Source organism: Gossypium raimondii, chromosome 10, assembly GCF_025698545.1.
Source record: "Gossypium raimondii isolate GPD5lz chromosome 10, ASM2569854v1, whole genome shotgun sequence".
Lineage (NCBI taxonomy): Eukaryota > Viridiplantae > Streptophyta > Magnoliopsida > Malvales > Malvaceae > Gossypium > Gossypium raimondii.
The window spans coordinates 50610704-50632581 of NC_068574.1; the positions used below are offsets into that span (position 1 = coordinate 50610704).

The following is a 21878-nucleotide window of genomic DNA, read 5'->3' on the forward strand; positions in this document are numbered from 1 at the left end:
TGATCTTAATAAAAATATAAAACATTAAAAACAATAGGAAAATGAAAAGAACAAAATCTAACAACTTGTACATGTTACTTTTTGTTTTAATGTACAAGTTGTTGTATTTTTGTAACAATAGTAACATGTTTTAAAGCATGTTATGATGGCTCAAAATAGATTTTTGTTATATGTGTGTAAAATATGAAATTATAGTAATTCTTAATATAAAACATATAAATGATCTTAATAAAAATATAAAACATTAAAAACAATAGGAAAATGAAAAGAACAAAAAGTAACATGTACAAGTTGTTATATTTAGGGGTGTTCATTCGGTTAACCGACCTGAAATAACATTAACCGAATTAATCGACCTTTCAAAAATTTTAACCGTTAACCGAACCGAAATTTTTTCAAAAAAAATTAACCGAACCGAAATTTTTTCGGTTAATTCGGTCGGTTAACCGAATTAACCGAAAATTATATGTTTTTTACTTTTGGTTAAAAATTAACCGAATTACCTAAATTACCCGAATCAACCAAATTACTGGAATTAACCGAATTACTCGAATTAACCGAATCAATGGGGCTCCACGCACAAAATGATGTTCTATATGTGTTTCAATGGTTAAATATTTTGGTTTTAATGGTTCCCCTCCCAGGGGTCTTTGTCAAGGTCAGCTGTTTTTTCTGTATTTATTTATTTTATTCACAGAGGACTTCAACTTTTTGTTGTGAGAAGCGGAGAGTGGAGAGTAGAGGCAATATGCGAAAATCCTTCAACCGTGAAGTCTAAATATTTTATTAGTAGTATACCAAATATTATTTCATATCCATTTTTATATATATTTGTAGTTACATAAGCTCATTATTTATTTTTATCTATATCTATATGTTTTAAGTGTTTTGCTGGGTTGGTATTACCCGCCATATTTGTTATTAAGTTAATAAAAAGTTTACGTTAAATTTTTGTTACTAAGTTAAAATAAGAATAACTAAAATATTTAATTTTAAAAGTTAAATAATTAAATAAAAATTAATAGTTGAACCACTATTTTAAATTTTACCTTTTTAACATTTACACTTTATCATTAAATCAAACTCTTACTTATTTTATATATATATATATATATATATATATATATATATATATTATAAGGTTGTTTAATAAATTACATAATTCTCTCTTTCAAGGTGCCAATTAATAACTATTTCCTTTATTCTATTCTCCTTGGATTTTGAAATTTTATTTTATAATTTTATTTTTAAAAATTTAAATTCTTTATTTTTCTTTTTAAAGAATTTAAAATTCATATCAAATTGTTTAATTTCATTAAATTCATAAAAATACAAAAATACAAAAATTAAATTCTGGAAGGTAGTTATGGCGTATTTTAACATTCTGTTTAAGCATTGTGGCCTATATAAATGACGCCCGAATGGCCTAAAACATATGGCACCCATCCTTACATTGTCCACTATAGTTTCATTTTGATTTCTGTCATTCAAACTCCTATTATAGCGGGAATGGGCAGCTTGTATCCCCACTATGAAGAAGAAAACTACTCTTCCAACACTGCTAACCTTCTAAATCCAGAAGAATTTAGGAGACAAGGTCATATGATCATAGATTTCATAGCTGATTATTACCAAAACATGGAAAAATACCCCGTTCTAAGCCAAGTCCAACCTGGTTACCTTGCCAAACTTCTACCAAAGTCCGCCCCTAATATTCCAGAGCCTATTGAAACAATCCTCCTCGATATCCAACAATACATCATTCCCGGCATAACTCACTGGCAAAGCCCCAACTACTTTGCGTACTTCCCTTCAAGTGGCAGCATTGCTGGCTTTCTTGGAGAGGTGCTTAGCACCGGCTTCAATGTGGTGGGGTTCAATTGGATATCATCACCAGCCGCGACTGAGCTTGAATTCGTAACCATGGATTGGCTTGGCCAGATGCTTGGGCTTCCTCAAAGTTTCCTTTTCTCTGGAACTGGCGGTGGTGTTATACAAGGGACTACATGTGAGGCCATTTTATGCACACTAGTAGCCGCCAGAGATCAAATGTTAGCCAAAGTGGGGAGAGAGAACATGGGGAAGTTAGTTTTTTATGGGTCAGACCAAACCCACTGTGCACTTTTAAAGGCAGCTAAAGTCGCTGGTTTAGAGTGTAAGAACTTTAGGGCGATTAAGACAATGAGATCCACAGCATTTCAACTATCCGCAGAATCATTGCGAACAACAATAAGATTGGACGTTGAAGTTGGACTTATCCCAGCTTTTCTTTGTGCCACCATCGGGACAACATCAACGACTGCCGTTGATCCAATACGGTCGTTAAGTGAAGTAACCAAAGAGTATGGAATGTGGATCCACGTTGATGCTGCTTATGCAGGAAGTGCCTGTATATGCCCTGAGTATCGTCATTTCATTGATGGGGTAGAGAATGTAAACTCATTTAGTTTCAATGCCCATAAATGGTTCTTCACTACTTTGGATTGTTGTTGTCTTTGGGTTAAAGATCCTGGTGCACTAACAAAGTCACTCTCATCAAGTGCTGAGTACCTCAAAAATAATGCAAGTGATTCCAAACAAGTTGTGGATTACAAAGACTGGCAAATAACCCTTAGCAGAAGGTTTCGCTCCATGAAGTTATGGCTTGTTTTGAGAAGCTATGGTGTGGAGAATCTTAGGAACTTCCTAAGGAGCCATGTAAAAATGGCAAAACGTTTCCAACAACTGGTTGAAAGTGACAATAGGTTTGAAGTGGTGGTGCCAAGGAACTTTGCTATGGTATGTTTCAGGGTTTTGCCAACAACACTTAAAAAGGAGCCGAATGGGTGCAAAATTGAAAGTGGAAATATTGAAGCAAAACTTATCGACCAGGAATATGCAAATGACTTCAACCGGAATTTGTTAGAGACGGTGAATGCGTCAGGCAAAGTTTTTATGACTCACTCTATAGTTGAGGGTATTTATGTGATACGGTTTGCTGTTGGTGCCACTCTGACAGAGGATAAACATGTTATCAAGGCTTGGAAAGTGGTGCAAGAGACGGTTGATGGCATGTTGGCTACTATATAATTAAAGCAATATAATATCTATATTCAGTCCATCGGAACTAAATTTAGATAAGTGTGTGCCTATATATATATATATCTAAGGTATTTGATTACATAATGTAACTTTATGTTATGCCATCATTTAGAGTCAGCAAATGCATGTTGTGTAACCCCTATATACATGTATGGAGTTTGATTGCATAGATGTATCTATAATTATTAAATCTAACTGGATATTATTGGACTGAAATGTTTTGCACACTGTAAAAAGAAAATTTATCATTTTGATGAGTTTGTTAAACCTTTTAGGTCACTTGATACAAGCTATAAACATATATTTTAAATAACAAATCCTCATTATTTGTTTCTAAAAGTTCATGTATTTTAGATTTTAACACCAACTTTAAATTTGAGTTAACACTCCATTTCTCAAATTTATCTTTCCAAACATAGTGTAACGATTGTGCTGAACAATTAAAAACTAAAGTTTTAACGACTGTTTGCATCTGCCAATCAACCAAACTATCAAAACAAGAGTCTCGATTCAAACCAATCTAGTCACAGGCAAGCTACTGGTCCAAATGACTGAAAAAACCATATCAGTCACCCTCTTGAGCATCTCGTGACAGGTTTGGTGACGCTGATTGAAGATTCTTCATTCTTGCGCCTTGAAAGAACATAATTGTTGCTGTTTTATGACTCATGAGCTACGAATTTTAGCCTGGAGTAGAAACTGAGACGATGAAAGGAAAAGTTAATGTTTTCCTGAAATATGGGATAGAAAAGGGAAGGTTTTAATGTGAAAAAGTGGAAGTCTTAGTTTAAGCTCAACCTCATATTTATTTTTATCCGATGGTCAAAAAAATATAAAACTTATTATTTTTAAATCAATGTAATATATTCCATTTTGTAAATTTATTATGAGCAGTGGCTGAAAAAATGGCAACTGAATTCTATCATAGTTTTAGTGAAAATGACTCCCTTGAATGTATGAAAACTTAAAATGAAATTCATTTTCTCTACAATAATAGGTTTTCTGAAAGCTAGAAAGTGACCTATTACTTGTTAAATGAAAACCTAAAAGCATTCAATTATGATTCACTGGGAGAAATTAAAAAAACAATTTTGGCGGGAAAATTAAGTTATATATTTTTAATATAGTAAAAATATATATTTTATTATTTTAATAGTTTATATATTTATAATTTTAAAAGACTAATTCAAAATTTTATATTTTTAAAGGTTAAAGTGTAATTTAATCATTATTAATTTAAAATTTTATAAGTTATAATAGAATTTAAAAAATTTTATTTTAAGGGGAGGAGGTGGGATCCCTGCCAGCTCCTTGGTTTTGCTCTTGGCTAGCGATGACCTCTCTAATGTATTCTTCACTTTCTATTGATCTAATATTAAATCACATCTTACTCATTAGACGTGAAAAAGTAAACTCTCATCACTCATAACGTTGTCAAACAATAAGATTAACAAAAGGATGTGAAGGGTGGTTGGGTAGAGAGCCACCGAAATGAAATTGGTCTTTTGGTGGGAGAGTTTGAGAGCAAGAAGTTTTTAGTATGGAATGAGAGTTAGGCCTCTTCGGCTATTGTTATGGGCTTTTATATTAAAAGACAAGATTAGTTGCCTATTTGTTTAAAGAGAGAGTGTGTGCGAAAGATTATATTAGATTCTCTTGTACTTATGGTGACCTGACGTCCTAGGATATGAAATCTTAGAAAACCTAGGTAATCAATCTCCACATATGTCTCATGTATACTTAGTGGATGTATACTTAGTGGAGATATGATGTGGTATGAGGCTCATTCGTAGATAGAAAAAAGTTCGCTAACTTAGTTAAGTTCACCAGACACACGTGTAAAAGTATATGATGTAGGTATAACAAATCCCCCAAAGTTCGCGGGTCAAAAAAGGGTGACGAAGGAACTTCTCTCATTGATAGTGGCCGTAGCTTAAATGAAGTTCGCATATTTTGTATATATATTTACTTCTACTTATTATTTATTTATTTCTTTTGTAAATTGAAATTCAATCTTTGATGCTTAAGGCAAGATTTGTATTTTTAACTTCTTGAAAAAGCTATAGAAATATGTGTTGATTTGATGGCGTATCCGTTAAATTTTTTAGAAACTCAGAGTGAATGATTATGTTGTAAGTGGGTGTGTGAGCGGGTGCTAGTAACTTGCGTAATAAGTTTATGGTGACAAAAGGGTTACTTTTGTTTGCTAATGAAGAAAGAATTGAGGGGTACTTTTGAATGTTTCCGTTTTCTTTCCTTCTGTGCATATCTTTTCAATTGTTTTTGTTCTTCATCGCTGGTTAGCTTTTTTGTTTAGTTTTTGTTACAGTCTCTACATAGAAAGGATTTGAATGATTCTTTTAGTGGGTTTGCGATTATAAAGGTTCTGATTTCCCTTGCTTCTTGCATATTTTGATTTCTTTCTGTTTGATTTTATTTGATTAATTTATGGGAAAATGACTCCTAAAAGAATGGAAGATGTGCCCTCAGAGAGTGAAGAGTTTGAATGTCCGAGTACTGTAGAGATGTGAAAATTACTAGAATGTAGGGTAATTACATGTTTTGAGAAATTTAAGCATAAATTTAGTATTGTGAAGGGAAAACATCGACTGAGCGAAATGAAGATAAGAGAACGTGAAAGTGCTTTGTTTTCTCTACCAAGCAAGTTTTCATTTACCTTTGCATCCAATTCATATGGGGTTGCTCCTGGTCAATTAATGGGGACTTCTTGATGGATTCTAATGGCCTACTTTTTAAATTGTCGTGTACGAGGGGAGGAGGTTTCTGTTAATGATTTTAGGAAATTATATATCTTATCTCCTGCCAATGAGGTCCACCCAAGGGGTTTCATGATGCTTGCAACTCGAAAAGGTAGCAAGCCAAAAGTAGATAATTTAAAAAGCATTATACATCTAATAAGGGGAATCTGTGGTGGGTGCAAACCAAGTAGTGATCGTAGTACTTGGAATCCTGATTTAAGAACGAGTGCAGAGAAGTTGCAATTTCAGAGGTTGGTTGAGGGGCCACTTATAAGGTATGAGAGGGTTCACAGTTTACATAACGTATGGTAGTACTGTTCTACTCTAGCCATTCCTACTGCTACGCCTTCAACTCCAGGAACTAATGTTTGTTCCAACCATGCAATTACCTCCGCCATTGTTCCTTCAATACCTATGTCTTATACTCTGGCTACTAAGGAGATAATTGGGCGGAGTGTGAATTTACTTAGAGATCAATGGGCAAATTGGAGGCCCCCAATTGCTTTTAGGGATCAGCAACAAAAGAAAAGGCGTAAAGCAGTTGCTGCTAGAAGTGCTGGAGTTTCAAAGCCTAGTTCAACGAGCATAAGTAGTACTATGTCATCCACTATTTCCAGTGACACTCTTTGCTTGGCTCCTCTCAGTTATAGTGGGCCTTTGAACATTTCCAGTGGTGGAAACGGAACGGTTCAAGAAGTTCGCAAAAAAAGGCTGAGCAGAGAGAAAATGCATTAAAGGAAAAGGTAACTCCTCTTGAAGAGGTGAACTAGAAACTTAAGGAAGAAGTAGTGAAGTTGAATGAAGAGAATGAAAGATTAAAGAAAGAGAAATTTGCTCTTGAAGCTCAGATCAAAGAGTTGACTGAAAAACATGTTGTGGAGGTTGGTTCCCTAAAAAAGGAATATGACGGCGAAGTTGCTCGGATAAAACATACTTATAAAATCAAGATTGTAGCCATCAAGGAAGAGACTAGGGAAAACTTAGCTAAACGTGATGAGGAGATACAATCACTGCAGGTGTCTTTACAGTCATCTATCAAGAAAAAAGATGAGGAAGTTGCCAAAGCGGCTTTTTTACCTGATTAATATATAAAAAAATTAATACTAAAATGGTATACCAGTAAGATTAAAAACCAAAATGACATGTTAGTGGGGTGGTGCTTTGTCATAGACGGCACCACTATTTTTCTTAATAAAATTTATTTTTTATATATTTTTTAAAAAATATTATTTTATTTAGTGGTGCCATTTACCTAGGCGGCACCACATGTACAAAATTTTCAAGTCTACTATGAGCCCGTGTATAAATATAAAAATGGTATACAGGGGGTAGTGCCTATCTGATAGGTGGCACCAATGACCCCTATCTGATAGGCGGCACCAATGAAACAATTTTAGGGTCTTATTTAATGGTCTCGGTGAAGAAGAGGATTAGGGTTAAAAAAATAGCAAAAGAGAAGGAAGAAGAGAGGGAGAAAAAAGAAAAAAAGAAAGGAGAAGAAAAAAGAAGGATAATGTATTTTTGTTTTTTTTTAAAATAGAATGGATTATGATGAGGATAAATTATTTTGTTAGTATTTTGTAGTTTGTTTATTGTTATTTTTATGTTATTTTAATTTATTTTAAAGTTATTTTGTTAGTAAGTTTTGTGATTAGGTTAATTGTTTGTTTAGGGTTTATTGTGATTTGTTAGGTTATGAATGTAATTTTTAATATTTTTTAAATTTATTTGAAATTTATTTTGTTAGTAACTATTATAAATTAATTATTAGTTTGTGATGACACCAGAAGAAAATAGATAAAAACTAAAAATCGAGAAAAAATTATTTTCTATCATAAATATTGGTAGAAATGACAATAAATCTGATATTACCTGGCGAAATAACAACTTCAGCACAAAGGGAGAAAGTTGACAAGATGATTAGAGAATTGCAAGATTACAGAATGAAAGCAGAAGAAGACATCATTCAATATCTTATTACCATAAATCAAAAGATGCAAGAAGTGTTATGGAAGGGTCATGAACTGATTAGAAAGAGTAAAGTGCAATACTTGGCCCTTAGAGAAGCATTAATAGAACGGGAGCATCAAATCATTTTAGACCAACTTTGGAAGACATTGGTACCACGAATCTATTGGAATATAGTTATATATTTCGTGAAGTTTATAATCTCTTATGGAGCAAGGAAAATAGCGAGACAAAGTGTAGATTCGCGAAATTTGACTGGGAAGCAAAACGTCTTTGACATGCCATGGATGGATAAATTAGTTGTTAGGAAATTACCAAGAGAATTTACAAATTCAATACTCATTATAAAGATTGAAGAGGAAGAAGATCCTAAGGAATTTACAAATTGGATTGTAGAAGATGAATTTGAAGAGAAATCAGAATTTAATATAGAGAATTTCCCGGAGGAAGATACAGGATCGGAGATGGAAGAAAACATAGAAATGAGTTTAAGTGGTTAAATGTAAAGATAAATGTTAGAGAGTGGAGAATGTGAAAGAAATGAGTAAATATTGTTGTAGATGTATGAAATGAGAACTGAAAAAGTCTGAGCTTATGAATGAAAAATTTTGCATATTGATATAATTTTGGTCTCTTTTTATTCATTAAACTTTTTATGTAAGTATTTTTTTTACTGTTCGAAATTATTTGGAGAATTTTTATTTCTTTTTTAACCAATTTAATGTTGAAGATAGATAATTAGTTTTTCGTATGTGTTTATTTTGATGGAGTAATTTTGACAACAACCATGGGATGTATATTTGAATGTCGCCAACAAATAGCAATGAGATTTAATATAAATGTCTCGTTTGATGATATGAGGGAAAGTGTTAGTGCAAAAATTGTTAAACGTAGTGGGAAAAGGATCTCGAAACTTTTCTACAAGTTTCCAGTTTCGAAAGATCCCATCAAATTCATCGAAATAGAACTTGTAGACGATGAAGACGTGGAGACAATGGTCGCTCTTTATTGTGAGAATCGGAGTGACCAAAATGCACCAATTCAGTTATTTGCTGAGTTAGTTGGTGTGGAGCCAACTGAAGATCCCACTCCATCAGGTGAAAAACATGGAGCTCAAGAGCTGTGTATGGTGATTTCGATATCGTACGTTGATAGTCAATTGACTGTACACAGAATCGACATCGATCTTAATGTTGCACTCGAGACTAATGTGGTTGGTGATGATGAATATGATAGTAGTGATCCTTCCGATCACGAGGTCGATAGTGATAGTGATCCTGATGTGGACGAGGCCCCGAATTTGAGTTTGTTGCAAAAAACACAGTAAATTTAGATTTGAGTAACAAAAAAACACAGTAAATACGTGAGTAACAAAAAACACAGAAAAAAACACAATAAAAAATATCTCATAAATTCTCTTATTTTACCTACATGAAAAAAATTATGTTAGTTTACAATAATAATATAATTAAAATAAATATAAACTATTTAAACATAAAAATATACGAATCAACAAAAATAAAATAGACACATATCATTTAGTTTCTTTCAAACAACCTATAAAATTATATAAAAATAAATTTAATCAACATTTCAATAAATAAAAAATTGTCAAATAAATCAAAAACAAATAAATTTACATTATAACAAATCACAATACACATTAAACTAAAAATAATTTATAATCAAATCATAAATTACTAACAAAATAACTTTAAAATAATTTAAAAACACAAAAAAATTACATTTATAATAAGTCACAATAAACACTAAACTAAACACAAACAATTTATAACCTAATCATAAATTACTAACAAAATAACTTTAAAAAATTAAAAAATTTATATTCATAAAAATCACAATAAACACTAAACTAAGCACAAACAATTTATAACCTAATGATAAATTACTAACAAAATAACTTTCAAATAATTAAAAAAACAAAAAAATTACATTCATAAAAATCACAATAAACATTAAACTAATCACAAACAATTTATAACCTAACCATAAATTACTAAGAAAATGACTTTAAAATAATTTTAAAAAAATTGCATTCATAAAAATCACAAAACACTAAACTAAACACAAACAATTTATAACCTAATCATAAATTACTAACAAAATAACTTTCAAATAATTAAAATAAAATAAAAATTTTACATTCATAAAAATAACAAAACACTAAACTAAACACAAACAATTTATAATAATTGATAAAAAAACATAAAATAAATCACCTCTTTAAAGAAAAGCTGATGATCACACCACCTTAAGGTGAAATTAAACTTAATCACTTCTTTAGGGCGAAGATGATGATCACACCTTTTTAAGTTGAACTTCAACTAAATCACCTCCTTAAGGCAAAGATGATGATCACACCTGTTTCAAGGTGGATTTTATTGGATAAAATTCAGTTTAAAAATAGTGTTTTTGTACAGCAGAAAAATAAAAATTTGAAAATCAAATCTGTTTGTGATATTTATAGCAATAATTTTTTCTCGAAAAATACTTATGCTTTAAGCGAGACAGATCCTAGATATTCTCGGCTTTCAACCGAATGACCTTCTCCATTATTCTCGTATATTAATTGCTTCGAGTGTGGGCTCGAACAATTTTGAATCAAACACAGGATCATAAATAATTTTCTTACTTTCAGTAGGAAAGTAAATCTCTCTTTCTTATAGAAACCAGTAAAATTGTTTTTCACAGAAAATATAATTGATGCTTAGATATAAATTCTAGCTATTTTCGGGCAGAATAACAATATCTCAAAGTTGTGTGATTTTAGCCCTACAAGTGTCATCTATTTATAGAGATAGATAGAGAAACACTAGTTGAATTAGTAGAAAACAAATAATACTTATTTAATAAAAAAATCAATCCCATATTTGAATTGTGAGAGAAGTGCAACTAATCCTAGTTAATTATACTAGGGTTGTCGCCCCTCATACATATTATGACGGGTTTTGGGTCTCTCCTGTACCGGATACAATTATATGTGCTTCAGTAACTTTTAATCCAACATTTTATAATTTAATCCAACTGAATACATGTTTTTCTATTTCCCAAAATAAATATTATTTATTTAAATAAATTAATTTTTAATTAAATAATTTTTCAGTCCAATTTTAATTCGTTAAAGTAATGGAAACTTTCTTGTAAAGTAATGTATGAGAAAATATATTTAACTTCTACATTCAATGGATTCACAATGACCAATTAATTTAATTTTATTTTGAACTTCAATAATTTAATTAAATAATAATTCAAAAAACTTAAATTAATTCTCAAGTCATTTCCATACTTAATGAGAAACCACATTCATTCCAAATGTAACTCATTTCTCTACCTTTATCAATTCTTTCCATTTATGTTCATTTAATTTAACATGCAATTCATTTCTGGTTTCAACGAGCTAGCAAAGGGCTCAAATGATTTATAATTAAGTTCCAGCTTTTTGCATATTAATTATAAACTCATTTAGTCACAAAGTCATTTCACTATTGTGAATGATGCTACATACTGCAGAAGTCATATACCCAATACATCAGCTTTTGGTTCCTTATCTATTTGAACTTAGGTTTTTACTTACATCAAAATATACGAGTCACACATACATAGTCCATCATTCACTCTAGATTAACGTATGTCACACTATGAACATCACAAATGAATAAATCCATGAACGAATTTAGGATCTATTCTACTTGGGCCTTTGCCGATGTACTAACAGTCTAGTTAGTCACATATATGTCTCTATTTTTTGGGAGTCATTCGCTCTAATTCTCAAGACAAAGCATCTCCCAAATTGGACTTGATAGACGACATATTAGGCTTTCAATTAGTTTTCTCATTTTCGATTAGACTAAGAACATGTTTAGGTTCATCTACTAATATAAGTTATCTTTTCATAGTACGATCTGACCACGTAATACCGCTTAGTATTAGTTAAACATTAGATAACCAGTGAGCTAATATTTGATTCCATTTTTCTTTGCATGCAAAACCATTGAGGACAATATATAAGGGGTATTAATGTAATTCCTAAAAAATTATTAAACCAATTTGTTCAAAAAAAGTACAAGTATACAAACAAATGTACTACACTTAAGGACCATATCCAACAATCTCTCACTTGCCATAGTGAAATGGATGAGTCATATTTCGCGTTCTCATACTCTCCATGTGTTTCTCAAAATACCTAGTTAATATAGTTTTGGTAAACGAGTTCACAAGGTTGTCCTCTAGTGCAACTTTGACTACATTCAAGATTTCATCTACTACTACCTTCATTATGATGTGATATTTTCTAACAATAGGATTCGTTCTCTTGTGGTTTATAGTTTCCTTGGTGTTAGCTATTGTCACACTGCTATCACAATACAATATTATAACTTTTTCCATACCGGGAACGACTTCAAGATTCATATGGAAATTTTGAAGCCATATTGGTTTTATTTGTAGCCTCAGAAGCAACCACATATTCTTCCTCCATAGTGGAGTCAACAGTACAACTTTGCTTGACACTTCTCCACTCTATGGATCCACCACTTAGGATAAAGACACAACTTAATGTTAATTTCCTTGAATCCCGACACGTTTGAAAGTCAGATCTAGTATATTCGATAAAAGTAAGATCTAGCTTTTCTTGGACTACAATTGTAACACCCCAAAATTGGGCCTAGAAGTTTTGAAGGTATCTTAGGAATTTTACCTTATATGTGCTTGAAATTTCATAAGGTTGGTAATCATTAATGTTTTCGGCAATGGCTATTAGGAAATTAAGTCAATTTCTAAAAATGAGTTTAAAATACCTTTAATTTTGAAAATATGACTGATTTGTAAAAGATTCAAAATTGAGAGTTTTTATGAAGCAATTTACGCAGAATTTTAAAATCAACCTAATAACCCCTCTTCTCTAGTTTGTTTTCACAAAATTTTGCTCCTCACTTTACTTGTGTCGTCCCTTCTACTCTCCCATTTCTGCCAATTGATTTTTACTTTCAAATCCTAATCCCTCTTTATTTCCAACATCCTTTGAACCATAAATCTCAATTTGAACCAAGAGAAACACCCAAAAACCTTACTAATCCCATCATCTTCTTCAAGAGTGGGTTTTCTCAAATTTGCATCAAAGCTTGTTTTTCTTCCATCGAAGGTAACCATTCGCCTTTCTAATAGTTTTAAATTATATCTAGTCTCTTGAACTGAATTATTAGCCATTAAAATGTATGTTTTAAATAAAAGTCGAAAATTTGGTTGTTAATGGAGAATTTCAGGATTGTGGATTAAAATATGGTTTCAAAGTGTTTTTCAACTTGTTTTAACATGATTAGAATATTTCTAAAGTTAATTTGAAGTTTTGTTAAGAATTTCTCAAGTTTTAATGAACTTTCGTCATAATGGCCAAAACTTGTCGAAAAATGTTGATACCATGAACTGAGTAGTTTTGTGTAGTTTAAAGGTTGGAAATTAGTTCTAGTTGAATATGTAGATGAACGGAATTTGTTTTGTGTGAAAATATTAAGTGTAGGCCGAGATATTCGAATTTAAAGTTTTTATATCGAAGGTTTGGGTTAAAAGGGAACGTAGCTTAGATTATTGTTTTTAACTGTTTAAGGTGAGTTAATGACTGATTCTTGATTGTATGTTTGTGTGGTTTGTCTTGTTGAAGTGCCGGAGTCAATAAGATCTTCAACGTAGAGACAAAGCTAAAGAAAAGCTTGTCTAAGCTTTTGATTTTTCGGCGAAAACATATTTCTGGTGAGTGTTTTGGAATCACTACTCATACATGATTCATTATGTAATTGGGAATTTAGAGGTAGCCTAAAACCCTACTCTAAATTCTGAGAGTAAGTTTTCTCATACCTATGATTAAATGTGATACATGTGTTGTAACACCTTAAACCGGCCTAGACGTTATGGTCGAATTTGGCGATGTCACATGGAATGAGATTTGAAGACAAGATTGTCGAGTTAAAACCGTTACAATTAGTTAGCTTTTACTTAATTCGGAAAAATAAGTACTAGTTGATTTACTTTAAAACTTGTCTCTTAGCGGAAGCTTTTGTAACCAATTAATTTAGAGAAAATCATTTATATTTACGAAAACCTTAGTTTTTAGAAAAACAGTGTTTTGTTGAGTTGTAGCTTTAAAAAAAATCCATAAAAACAGTATAAAGTCCCAAATTTAAAGCCAACCAGTTCATAGTCCAAAAGTTACATCAAAAACCCCAAATAAGTAATAAATTCTAGACATTAACAGAAAATAGTCTAAAATTTACGTGTGGCCACCGTCGTGTCCTCCGCTGCACCAACCCGTCAAGTCTAGGGATTACTTGTATAGATTAAACAGAAAAAGGGTGAGTTTTCACAAACTCAGTGTGTAATCCCCACAGAAAACATGCATAAAGATATTCAACAGAATTCAGTTACATACAGTCTGGGGCCTAGGCCCATCACAGAATCAGTTTGGGCCTTAGCCTGTTTAGATACAATCTCAAAAATACATTAAGGCCTTGGCCCATACAGATACAGAATACAGATATAGTAAATCAGAATCCTACCCACCAGTAGAGGAGATCATGGGTTGGGCTACCCGACCCGGCCCGACAACCCGCCCGAAAAATGGGAGGGTTTAGGCTTGGACAAATTTTTAGGCCCATATTTCGGGCTGGGCCGGGCTCGAGCCAAGAAAATGGGCCTAAAATTTTGTCTGGACTCGGCCCGAACCTGACCCGGCCCATGATCACCTCTACCCACCAACCTTTACACACCATCTCCGTCCAACCCTACACACCATGTGGGGATTAAATCAACCCACTCATCCATACACATCATGTTGTACCGAAATGCGGCACATAATTAGAAGATTGCAGCTGAGCTACTAGATAACAGACTTAATAGCCTTTCAAACACTTCCTCCAAATATCATCAACCCACCCCGATGCAATACAAGATACAAAATATGTCATGTCATTATGCAATTAATAGTACATACATTCAAATATCATTAGTCATGCTCAGTATAGAAATCAGTCAGACAGATCACACATATAGGGATCTGAGTAAAGCTTATCGACCCTACAGTAGGTCCACAGTCGACTTGGGCCACCCGTGCAACCTTATAGAACTTTTCAGAAAAATGGGCTCACACACCCATGTGGCCCACTCGGCCCAAATTGGCCTTGGTCGCGTGATCCATTTTTAATGTAACCCATGCCAGTTGATTATTCATATATGTTTTCACTATTTACTTATATGTTCCTTCAAAACTATCTACTTGAGTCACTGTTACTAAATTATTTATATCTTGAGCTACAGAATTCCGAATTAAGATCCGCTTCATATCTTTGAAACTAGACTCAAATACCTTTCTACCATAAAATTTTAAGAATTTTTTTCAGCCAATAAGTACAGTAAAATCTTCAAACTTACCCATGTTCTGATGTCTGACAGCTTCGATCTTTCTTTGCTAAAAATTAATCATCTCTTAGTACAAAATTTGGATGAAGTTTCCATTTGTTTCTATTGAAAATAGACCCATTATTAATTTAAACATGTAAATTTTAACCCCTAATTATTTTTCTCCATTTTTTGATAATTTTCCAAAGTCAGAATAGGGAAACTCGAAATAATTCTGACCTTGTCTCACAAAGTTTATTATATCTCACAATTTACAATTTCATTACTTACATCGTTTCTTCTATAAGAAACTAGACTCAATAAGCTTTAGTTCCATATTTTTTTCATCATCTAATTCGATTTCCACAACTTATGGAGATTTTTCAAAATTATCCTACTATTGCTATCCAAGCAGTAAGCAATTTCAGCTTTTCGCTGAATCCCTTTTTTTGCGTTTCGGGTACACATCTCATTTTGTTTTATCTAAAACAGTCCCCAAGCACTCCAAAATCTATAATCAAGATACTCAGCATCAATTTAATGGATTTACAAGCGAATTGACAACCAAGAACGAACAGAAACCCAACTTACCACCAACGATAACCCTCCATTTAACTATTGTTAAGATGAGAACACTAAATTCACCAGTCTGAGCCTCCCCCTACACCCAAATCGTAGAGAAAAAACATTACCACTTTAGCCGCTAAGAGATTCATGATAGAAACGAAGAGAAACACTTATCGAAACTTAGCGAGCACTAACCGCGTGCGAAAACGAAGGAAAATAAATGGATTAAGGAAAAATTAAGAAGAAGAAAAGAAGAGAAAGATGGAAAACTCAAAGAATTTTGGCAAGAGGAGAGGGAGAAGAATAGACGGTAGAATGTTTTTGGAAAAAAGAGTCAAAATTCAGTTATGGGAAAAAAATAAAATAAAATCTCGATAACCCCCAAAATCCCTTAATCTTCTCCCTTAATTCCCACTACACATCCACTACTCAGAATCCCCCTACTACACAAATCTATCCCAAAATCTGAGCAAAAAAAATAATACCCTTGCCTGCATAGGATTCGAATATAAGACCTCCACCATAATAACACAACATTTAACCACCAGACCAGCAGGCTCATTCTGATATAATTTACCCAACAATCAAATAAAAGCCTCCTGAACAAGAGTAAAGCCTAATTCATTCAAAATACCAAAATTTGCCCAAGCGAAGGCTTGAACTTAGGACCTCCCAAACACTCCCAGAACACATAACCACTAAAGCTAACATATATTTGTGTCATATTTTCAAATAATGAAATTAGAAATTTTAGGGCATTACATGTGTGCTTGTGCAATTGTGAAAATATGAACATATATGATATGTTATAACATGTGCTATAAGCTTGTGATAACTGTTGTGAAAGTGAATATGTGGGTATGTTATTCATACCATGTGACATTGATTACAATGTGTTAACAATGTGAATATACAGTGAATATGTGTGAAAAATTGGTAAGTAAATATGTTATAATTATGTGGATATTTTGGCCTTGTGATTTTATGAGACCGTTGGATATAGTTGGCATGACATAGGATTGTGAGTACTCATCTTTGTGATGTGATTTTGGGGCATTAAGGCCCAGGGACAGTTTTCAGAGAGATAAGGGAATGTTAGTTAAGTTCCATTCACTAGGGTATATGTGTTTGGTGCGTTGGAGAGTGTTAGCTGTATGCTTCACTTATGGGACATGATCAACTCTATGAGTCATTTTAGTGTGTTGGAGATCTGTGTATTGAATGTGTGGTGATGGAGTTCACATTATGTTTCATAACCTCAAGAGCCAAACTATCATATAATGTGACTGAGTGTGATTAAATATGACTTATATGTGCTAAGATATATGCTTAAATAATCATGTGGTTAATGTGATAAATGTGTAATAGTTAAATGAAAGATGATTAAATGTGTGAAATATAATATTAGCGTTAAATATGTTATGAATATGTGACATGTTTGCTAGGTTAATGCATTAACTTGTTTGCATAGTGGTTTTTCTGATTACTGAGCTTGTTGAGCTCACCCACTCCTTCTTAACCATTGCAGATAAGTAGTGCCGGTGTGAGCGGAGTGGTTTTGAGGGATGATCCAAGCCAAAAAATTTAGTTGCTATTAGTAGGTGTTGTTTGATTTTTTTTTTGGAATAAAAGGCAATGTAGTAGATGTTATGTTGGCTCTGCTATGATTTTTGGTTGTTTTCATGCCTATTATGCTTAGCAACTTTGTGGACTTTAAATATGATGTTTAAGACAATTATTTGAGACATTTTAGTGTTTACTTTATGAAACAATTGATGCATGATGTTTTGGACTAGTTTGGAATGATCTATGTGATGATATATATTGTGTTTTTAAGGTCTGGAACAGAGGTATCGATATTCAAGTTTTAAAAATGATACCTCTTCAATTTTTGAAGTGTAAGAAGTCAATTTTGCTAGTTGGTATCGATACTCGGGGTAAAATTATCGATACTTTTTCAGTGGTATCGATATTTTTCGAAAGTTGGGTTTTCAAGACAAGCAACAGTAAGCTAATTTGGTATTGACTTTCCAAGCGGTATTGATACCACTTGAGAGAATTATCGATACCACTCTACCAGTATCGATACCTACGTAACAGTTTTGGAAAATTTTGCTAAATGGTCCTATTGCATGATTGGTACCTATTTTATGATTATTCAATGAATGTTTAGCATGATTCAACTTCCTTATAGAGTGAATGACTTATGTTTCATGTGAATGCCATTATGTTAAAAGAAAAAAAAGATGCATGTGTAATAATGTAACAGTTTGTAATGAGTACAAGGAGTAGACGATGGTGTAGCATCCTAGTATTCGGGCTCGGTGACCAGGCCAGGTATAGGTTGTTACAACAAATTTTAGCTTTTCTTTTTCTTCTTTAAGGAAAATAAATTTTTCCCTCAAGGAATTATTCAATTGACACAATATCTCCATTTTCTTTAACATATGATTTTAAGAATCCTTTAAAGATTTAAAAGGAACATCATCATTATCTGAATCTTCTTTAGAATTCGTTGGAACATTAGAACAGTAGCAATAAAAGCAACATAGTCGCTCACATCTTCATCTGCATCAGAACTTTCTTCATCACTCCAAGTGATTGTGAGTGATTTCTCATTCTTCTTAGTAGTATCACTTTCTGATTATAAGTGATCGAATCTCTTACATTCATAACATTGAACATCCTTCTTCCTTATCTCACCAGTATCTATTTAGTTCCCTTGTTAGTGAACCTTTTCATGCTTTTTGTAAGCAAGGCTAATTGCTTTTTCATCTCATCAATGTCCTCCACTGTCTATTTCTGTAATAGCCCTAACCTGGCCTAGACATTATGGCTGGATCTAGCGATGTCACATGATAGGGTGTTTGAAAACGGTGTCGTCGCGTTAAAACCATTTCCATTGAATTCCTTATCTTAATATCTTATTAGTTCCAAAATTGTGTTGCTCATTTAATCGATAGTTTCAAAACGTTATTCGTTTGCGGAAGCTTTTAAAACAGATTAAACAATCGTGCATTTAGGAAAAACATTTTTTTCTTTTGAAAACCGAGGTTTCCTACTACTAGCAGTTGTAATCCATAAGGTAAAGATAATTAAAACCCAAAACCAAAGTCCGAAAGTCCAATTACAACCCAAAAACTTAGCCAGTAAAAATAGAATAGAAATAAAACTAATTATCGTAAATATGGGTTAAAAACTATGAAAGTCCAAAACCGTCGTCACCGTCAAGTCCTCCGCCGCACCGATCCGTCTAGATCTGGGGATTACCTGTGCATATTTAAGCAAAAAGGGTGAGTTTACAAAAAGTGTGTAATCCCACTGAAAACAAACAATAGCAAATCACAGTGCACAGTTAAAGCAGTCTTGGGCCTAAGCCCTTTTTCAATATCAGTAACAGTTTGAGCCTTAGCCCATCTTAGTAGAGTATCAAATATGCAGTAGGGCTTTATCCCATCACAGTATTAGTGGCAATCATGCAGTATTCAGTAACAAAATCCTACCCAACCAGCATCTACACACCATATCCGTCTAGCCCTACACTCTATGTAAGGATCAAATCAACCCACCCATCCCTGGACTCTAGGTAGTACCGAATGCAGCACAAAAAAGTAATTTACAGCTGAGCTACCAGTATGTTAGGCTTAAGAGCCTTTCAGTACACTTCCTTCTAATATAATTAACCCAACCCCATGCAATGCAACGTACAAGTCATGACATGTTATCTCAAGACATTAGTACATATAACTAGTTTAGTATACAAGCATACTATCATCATCCTAAACACATATATAAATTAAACAGTTAGTTTGTACAATTAGGGGTCTAAGTGATGGTTACCGACCCTACAGTAGGTTCACAATCGACTTGGGCGACCCGTGTAACCTTACAGAACTTTTGGATGATGTTTAGATTATGCTAAAATTAATTATATCTTAGTACAAAATCTGGATGATGGTTCCATTTGTTTCTATTGAAAATAGACTCATTAATAATTTAAACATATAAATTTTAACACCTAATTATTTTTCTCCAATTTTTGATGATTTTCCAAAGTCAGAACAGGGGAACCCGAATTCATTCTGACCTTGTCTCACAAAATTTATTATATTTCACGTTTTATAATTCCATTACTTACACCGTTTCTTCTATGAGAAACTAGATTCAACAAGCTTTAATTCCATATTTTTTTCATCCTCTAATTCGATTTCCACAATTTATGGTGATTTTTCAAATTTAGTCTATTGCTGCTGTTCGAACAGCAACCAATTTCAGCTTTTTGTCGAATCCCATTTTCTACTTTTCGGGTGCACACTTGGTTTTGTTTGATGCTAAAATAGTCCCCAAGCACTCTAAATCCTATAATTTAACAAATAACACTAATTCAATATCACATAACGTGATCCCAAATCAAACTCCTATCGAGGTTTTAACCCATAAGCGACGAAACCTTACCTTCAACCGATGAACAGTAATTCCCACACAAACTAAGACTCTGATTGGTGATTACGAGCCCTTGAATCCTCCCCTAATTGGCATAAACAAAACACTTCAGAAGAAAGTTAACAAACGGAAACAAATCACTTATCTAAAACTTACCGAACAATAGCAGACAAACGTGGAGCGACACAAGGCAGAGTGGGAAAAGAAAAATCAAGAAGATGAAGGGTGAAAGAGAGCAGAAATTTGGCAGCAATGAAGAGAAAAACGGCAAGGGGGTGGAGGGATTTTGGGGAAAGTAAAAAAAAAGGAAATAAAAAATAAAAAGATGAACAGAATATTTGATAACCACCCCAATTCCTTATTCCTCTCCATCAATCTCCCCACTAAATCCACTACTCAGATTTTTAGTCCATCTCAAACTCTCCTGGATGCACAAGAAAAAATAATGCCCATGCCAAGATTTGAACACAAGACCTCCTTCACACCAATACTCCCCCTATCCACCAAATTAGCAGGCCCATTCTATTAATTATTTGCCAACTTTTGCTTAAAAGCCTACTGACCAAAGATAGGGCTTATTCATAAAAATACCAAAATTTGCCCAAGTCCTGGCTTGAACTTGGGACCTCCCAAACATACCCAAAACACATAACCACTAAAGCAGATAGATATTTTGTGTCACACATTCACAATACCCAAAATTAAAATTTTAGGACGTTACAATTCCATTGTTGTGATAGCCTTTTGAGCATTTAATTTTATGTTATTTGGAAAACCAATTTTGTCACGTTTTGCTTCCTCCATATTCATCTCAAAGGTTTAGAGTTAGTCAGTTAACCTGTCCAACTTGAGAGGGGTAATATCTTTGGCATCCATTATTGTCGAGACTTTAATGGAAAACTATTTTAGTAAAAACCTTAAGACTTTGCATACCAATTTATCCTTAGAAAAACTCTCACCAAGACAAAAAAAAAAAACATCATTAGAAATCTCACATAATCTTGCATAGAGCTGAGAAATAGTTTCATTTTCAAACATTTCGAACCTAGTTGTTAATATTTGAATTTTTGAGATACATATGGTATCATTTCCATCATGTTGGTTTTTCAAAATCGTCCATGCCTCCTTAGCAGATTCACATATAGAAATGGCTTTAAATTGATCTAAGTAAAAAAAAAACTCCACTAAAAATTGTAACAGTCTGATTCTCATTAGTGTTGAAAAAGTCAAGTTCGGACCAAAATAAATAAGTCAAGTTGCCGAGAATTTAATTGAGAAAATTATGAGTTGAATAGGGTTTAAGAAATGAAAATGTGTTAGTAAATAATTCATTAATTCATTAATTAAATAGTACAGGGACTAAATTACAAGTATATTAAATTATAAGATTTGATTGAAGAAATATTAAAGGGTTTAATTAATCAATTAAACCTAGGACCAAATGATAATTAATCCAAAATAAAGAATGGATTAGTGGCCATCAACCTTGTGAATCGTTGGATCCCAACATGAATTAATCTTAAGGCTTAATAGCCATTGGTTTTATAAGTAATTTTAGTTAATCAAAATTTAGTCTATTAGGATATTAGTGGGTTGAAAGAAAATATATTTTTCTTTTTTTCCTTCTACATTTTCTAGGAGAAAAATCAAGAA

General features: G+C 32.8%; 1 protein-coding gene across 1 annotated transcript; it reads left to right on the forward strand.

Moving 5' to 3' along the window:
• Window positions 1-1422: 1422 nt before the first annotated feature.
• Window positions 1423-3297, forward strand: LOC105775561 (tyrosine decarboxylase). The gene has a single exon (XM_052621718.1). It carries the CDS (start codon window positions 1510-1512, stop codon window positions 3067-3069), a length of 1560 nt encoding a protein of 519 aa, XP_052477678.1. The 5' UTR covers window positions 1423-1509; the 3' UTR covers window positions 3070-3297.
• Window positions 3298-21878: the final 18581 nt, after the last annotated feature.